The sequence below is a fragment of the Nannobrachium achirus genome (genome assembly GCF_963921795.1).
Source record: "Nannobrachium achirus genome assembly, chromosome: 2".
Lineage (NCBI taxonomy): Eukaryota > Metazoa > Chordata > Actinopteri > Myctophiformes > Myctophidae > Nannobrachium > Nannobrachium achirus.
The window spans coordinates 77,998,768-78,005,461 of NC_137811.1; the positions used below are offsets into that span (position 1 = coordinate 77,998,768).

At 41.8% G+C, this 6,694-nt stretch overlaps 1 protein-coding gene across 1 annotated transcript in view; it reads left to right on the forward strand.

Moving 5' to 3' along the window:
• Positions 1 to 6,268, forward strand: part of LOC308304655 (thioredoxin-interacting protein-like) — a 23,814-nt gene extending 17,546 nt beyond the window's left edge. Inside the window, exons 6-7 of the mRNA XM_080749279.1 lie at positions 3,134 to 3,469; positions 4,666 to 6,268. Coding sequence (XP_080605405.1) covers positions 3,134 to 3,469; positions 4,666 to 4,713 — 384 coding nt within the window. The 3' untranslated portion in view covers positions 4,714 to 6,268. The remainder of the gene's footprint in view (positions 1 to 3,133; positions 3,470 to 4,665) is intronic.
• The last annotated feature ends 426 nt before the right edge of the window (positions 6,269 to 6,694 follow it).

Here is a 6,694-nt window from a genome sequence, read left to right on the forward strand (position 1 = left end):
GGCGTCATCTGGTGGTGAGTAGAAGATGTTGTTTGTGGAACTATTTGCTGTCGTCGCGGAAGTTTTATAGGCAATAATGATTGTAACTTAAGATCCTTGCAAGTTACAACTATGTGTTTTCTTTCATGTATACGGGAAAAAGTGGTAGAAAAGCTATTTACCACTCGGGGTCGGACATTATGCTCTCATAATGTCCTGAGTGCGGGTGTTATCGGACTCGGCTGCGCCTCGTCCGATAACACCCGCACTCAGGACATTATGAGAGCATAATGTCCTCTCACTCGGGGTAAATTGCTTACATCATCACAGCTGACTACGCTCTGATGGTTAGAATATACTGATATTAATATGTGACTGAGTGTGACACTGGGGCAGTCATTTCAGAAGCCACTACTTTAGACCACAGCTGAAATTTATTTATTTTTCACTAAAATGTGATAAAGCCACAAAACCATTTCATAAATATCAGGCTACATTTCACTTAAACGCCAGAGCTTAACTCTGCATGTAAATAAGACTTTTTTTTAAATTAATGTGAGAGATCATGCAGGTCATTGCAGGTTAGAAATGTATTTAGAACTTGAATATCTCAAAAGTACTATTTCAGCATGGCATCATTCTATAAGCCATATCTTCAAAACTGTTGGGTCAATCTCCACAACCAATATATCATTTTGTAGCTATGATTCCAGCTTTCAAATGAAATGAAAATGAAAAATGAAAAAAAAAAAAAAATCAATGACTAGCCGTCAGCCGTGCTGGGACAGTGGGACACATTCAGGTTCAGGTTCAGGTTCAGGTTTATTGGCACACGCATATCCATACAGGTATAGACATACAATGAAATGCTTGTGCCAGGAGCACTCTCAGCCTTATTACACACAAAAACATCAACCCACAACAACAAGACAACAACAAGTCACCCAGGACAACCCAAAAACAACAAAAACCATACAGTGTAACAGTGTACAGTTTAAAAACTGCGTACAGTGCACATGACTACCTACGTCTCGCTTTCATCTCTTCGTTAAGCAACCTGATTGCTTGAGCATAAAAACTATTACTGAAACGAGTGGTGTGCGATGAGATGCTCTGGTAACGTTTTTTGGATGGGAGGAGATAGAACAGGGAATGGGCGGGATGACTGCTGTCCTTTAAGATGTTCTCTGTCTTTTTCTTACAGCGTGTGTTATAGATTGTGTGTAGCTGTGGTAATTCTGTGCCAATGATTTTGGCAGCTTTCTTCACAATCCTCTGTAACTGTTTACTGTCTTGAACATATGATATTATATGATATTAATATGATAACATCATCACAGCAGACTACGCTCTGATGGTGAGGAGAAGGGCATTCACAAATAGTGATTTTTAGAATTCAAATTATTCGACCTCGAAAGTATTCGAATAGTCGAATATTCAACAGGACTGGCCAAACTGTCAAATCTTTCAAACTGTGAATATAGCAGATCTACATGCTCACAACGCCTCGCAACGCATTAAATGTAATAATAATGTAACAATTCCAAGTGCTTGTCAGGGTGGGGGTCCCCAGTTCAAATATATTTATTTTGGGGGTCACAGCCTAAAAAGGTTTGAGAACCCCTGGTATAGAGCATTAACACATTCATCCACCAGGGGCATTGACAACTCATTCTAGGTTATATTATGATATAGCATTGATACAGTTTAGGCATTTAGCCAGGGGCGTCACAAGGCGTAGGAAAGTGGGACTGAGTTACCAGGGCCCAAGGTGGTGGAGGGGCCCTAATAACTTCATCTATTGAAAAATAGCAGATATACAAGCTCACAGCGCGGCACCGAGTGCCGCGCTGCGAGCTTGTAGATCTGCTATTTTTGAAAAGTTGTGAAAATGTGTGAAAATCTTTGAATATATATGTATTTTTTAAGCGAACATTTCTAACTCAAATTTAGCTTGTAGATCTGCTATGTTTCAATAGTTAACATTCATGGGGGGCCCACAGTGAATCCTTGCACCCAGGGCCCAGAATTTGGTGTGACGCCCCTGCATTTAGCAGACGCTTTTAATCCAAAGCGACTTACAATAAGCAGATAAAAACATCACAATAATAAACAAGATAATAAGTCAGTACATTAACAGCAATATAACAATGTAAATGTATATCTATCTAGAGAAAAACACAATATAATCAAAGTTCTAAAAAACCTAAAAAATAAAAAATAAACGCTAACTAGCTTCATGTATGGTCATTGATTTTACTGTAGTGCTAAGGGTTTAGGTGGAGTCTGAAAAGGTGAGTCTTCAGTCCACGGATATTAATAGACCAGAGATGGGCAACCCTAAGCACGGTGCCAACATTGGCACAGGGGAGGATGATGATCACTGTGTGAGAGAATGCTCTCACTATCTATCTATATACAACTATCTATCTATATACAACTATCTATCTATATACAACTATCTATCTATATACAACTATCTATCTATATACAACTATCTATCTATATACAACTATCTATCTATATACAACTATCTATCTATATACAACTATCTATCTATATACAACTATCTATCTATATACAACTTCCATCCTGCATGTCATTCTACATTCATTCAAACTGAGGAGAGTCTGGGAGAGAAGTGGGATATTATTTCTAGAGTCTTGGGTCCATGCAGATCAGCTTTTTGAAGTATTTTAAAATGTTTGTCGAAATAGTAAAAAAAAAAAAAACACACAAAGAAGTTTAGGGATATAGTCGGGGGATATCTTCAGAAATAGTGTCATATCATATCAGTGTCAAAACATTTCTTCCCCAATGTGTTTGTAAAGGTGTCTAGTAACACATCTCACAAAGACTGAAATTCAGTTTCCCTAGGAAAATCCTTGACAGCTGCTGAAAGTTGGAGTCCCATTAAATTAACTATACAGGATAAAACACACCAAAATAAATATGCTTTAAGTAGCATGTGAAGGGATTCTGAATCCATTGCAAGCATTTGTTTTGCACAAAAAACATTCCTTGGCCAAAGAAATGGACCCACAAAACTATGGTTTAGTGATTTAGTGAGTCATCACTTTTCACAGTTTTGTGGGAGCTGCCTTTACCCCAAAAATTAACTAACTTAACTAAACTAACTCCTCCACCCGTGCAGATCTACGTCCACATCCCGGGCAGTGAGAAGCTGGAGGTGGAGCTTCCTCTGGTCATCGGGACCGTCCCGTACTGTGGCATCAACAGCAGGACCAACAGCATGGTGAGCCAGGGGTCCTGCGTGTCGGGAAGCTGGGGGTCCTTCCCCTCGGCGCCCCCTAGCTGCGTCTCCTTCCCGTCGGCGCCCCCTAGCTACAGCAACCTGCAGCGGGAGCTGGGGGCCGACAACGGCCTCACGCCCCTCCTGGACGACTACGAGGAAGAGGATGAGGAGGGGGGGCTCTTCATGAGGCCCCCCGTGGCCCCCTACCCCCCTCCACCCCCACCCTACTCAGAGGTGAGCTCCTCCAAACAGTGGAGATCCTAACAGGATCCCTTCAGGCTGAGCATGTCTAGCCTGGCTGGGCCTGATGTCATACTGATGTCATACTGATGTCATACTGACGTCATACTGATGTCATACTGACGTCATACTGACGTCATACTGAAATCAGTGGTGAATTATAGGCGTATAAATAATTACCGCTCCGCTCTATAATTCACCGCTGGCTAATCAGCGACTCAGAGCACCTGCTGCAGTCAGGCTGCACTGTGTGGATTTAGTGAGCAGCACCTGGCTGCAGACACTAGGGTCCTGTTGATGTCCACGGGAGACAGGAACATCAACAAGTGGCAGGAAGTGACCTCACAGTGTCAAGTGACTTTCTGCCTTGCAGTCCAAGGCACTACAGTCCCTTTGAGCCGCATTGTCGCTATGTGTACATGTTATCTTTTATCTTTTAGACAACCCAACTCTACCCCCTAACCCTAAACAGAACCTCCATGGGGTAGAGCAAGAAAGAGGTGTGAGGTCACTTCCTGCCACTTGTTGATGTTCCTGTCTCCCGTGGACATCAACAGGACCCTAGTGTCTGCAGCCAGGTAGTCTTGGATTTAGTGCTGTATCCAACATGTCAGCCATGTAAACAAACACACAGCGACATTTACAACTAATGTCGCTGTAACTAACTTACAAGAATGTTTTTAAAAACATTCGAGGCGAGAAAGAGACGACGTAGTAACAGAAAATGGATTCTATTTGACCAGCACTTCCTTGTTTTCCAAGGCGACATGTTGCACTTTCAAGCCGTCTGTAAACATGGAAATACTTCGTTTTGTTTTGAGTTTTGAGTCAAATTATTAATTCTATGTATTAGCCGGGTAATAAGTGCTATAACGTCTTGCTGCTTGGTCATTATGGGCTTATATCGATTATGAACACTTAAGGCTGATAATTCTCCTCGGCTCCGCCTCGGGGAATTATCAGCCCATCGTGTCCATATAAGCCATAATGACAAGCAGCAAGACGTTATCGCATACATAGGTCATAATGACTTCATATTAGGAAGTTATTTAGCTGTGATGTTGAACCAACACATCACAATGATCAGAGGAGCCCAGCCTTTAAAACATTAACAAACTGTCTGTTCTGTCCCTCTACTGTAGGTTGATGAAACATTAACATGTCTGTTCTGTTCTGTCCCTCTACTGTAGGTTGATGAAGAGCTGAGATGCAGAACTCAACCTGTCCTAGGAGTCTGAGCACGCACATGCATTCCTACGCGCGCGCACACACACACACACACACACACACACACACACACACACACACACCATAGACTGTAAAAGAAATATGGACGAAGCAAAGCCATTGCTTTCTATGCTGCGAAAATGACGTTTTTTTGTCCCTTGTATGGGTGTTGCCATCATTGTTCGAATGGTACCCCAGGAATCATAAGGAATGCTATTGGCTGCCAACGGTCACGTGCAACCGCAGAGATACATGGGAGAATGTGGTCGGAGCCTCCCGAAATACAGCACACAAAGAAGAACACAGCCGGCTGGTATCAGTTTAGTTGGCCACGCCCCCCGCAACTTTATCATCAATTTTAACATAAATGGAACGATATTTGCACAAAACGCATAATCATGGTGATTGAAAGGGAGTTTTTCACTAGCGATAGGAACCATAAAGTATTTATGTCGATGTTTATTAAGGTTAGAAAATCAAAGGGGAAAACGAATGGGGTCCAAGGTAAACAAATTATTTTTGGTACCTCGCGGGGGGAAAACAGCGCAACTAATGGCCAAACATAGGAAGTTTTAGTTCCGTATTGGATTCGTTTTAAATCGGCGGAACTATTCCCCTGACACACACACAGTGTGTTCCTGTGACTGTGTACTTCTTACGTTGATAGTGCACAGTGTCAGTCATTCCATGGGTCAGGATCAGGGGTCTTCAACAGGGGGTCCGGGACCCCTAGGGGGTCCTCAGAGTTCCTACAGGGGGTCCTCCAAATCTTTGTGTGATAGAAGCTTTTTTTTCCATGAACCACTTGAACCCTATAGCGTCCATATTCTGATAACTTTAGCCAAAAAAATAGCAGATCTACAAGCTGAGGCGTTGTGAGCTTGTAGATCGTCTATTTTCGGCAAAGAGCTTTGGTGTAGAGGGGAAAAAGAGCAGACTAAGTACAGAGTGAAAGGTCAAGTTTATTAAGTATTGACGGTTCAAGTGATTAAATATCTGAAAACACAAATTGACATGAATCCAAAATACACTGATGATTGTGCTGTCAGACAATGAAACTATATGGAATCTATGAACAGGTTGTGGGGGGTCCCTGCTTCATCTCTCTCTCAACTAAGGGGTCCCTGCTTCATCTCTCTCTCAACTAAGGGGTCCCTGCTTCATCTCTCTCTCAACTAAGGGGTCCCTGCTTCATCTCTCTCTCAGCTAAGGGGTCCCTGCTTCATCTCTCTCTCAGCTAAGGGGTCCCTGCTTCATCTCTCTCTCAGCTAAGGGGTCCTTGGTCTGAAAACGTTGAAGACCCCTGGTCTAGATCAGTAAGGCTGTGGTCATTGTGTTCTGGGTGAGCTGAACGCTGGCCCAGCTCTGCTAGCGTCCTTGTACAGAACAGAACCTGCCAGCGTCGCTGAAGACTAGACTAATAGATTAACACACTTCTGACTGTTGAATCTATGTTTGTGCTGTTTTTCTTTTCTCGTTTGCTGTGTAATTATTTTACAGTCAGCAACGCATGTGGAAAACACACAACGATAGAATGTTCAGAATGAAGGAAATGTATTTTGTATATTTAAATTGTACAGAAGAATATTTTTTTTATATATATGATGCCTTTGTGGCTTTTTTTGTTCAGAGAATAAATTATTTGAAAATAACATCTGTTTTGTGTCTTGTGATTCCAGTCTGGAACATACAATATATAGAATAGAATCACAGGAAAACATACTCACAGAGATTTGTATTCTTGTATTTGTTTTACTGAGAATAAGGTTAGATATAACTTTAGGATCACGCATAATCTTTCTGAGCCGAGGTTAAGATTAGGAACAGGGTTGGTTTTCGCGCCGTTTCACTGAGGTTAAGGTTAGGAATAAGGTCAGGTTTAACCGTTTAGGCATAGTTTATAGATAGTCCGGCTGCCAACTTGGCTTTTATGGCATAGGTATGACATTTGGTATATAGTATATATATATATATATATATATATATATATAT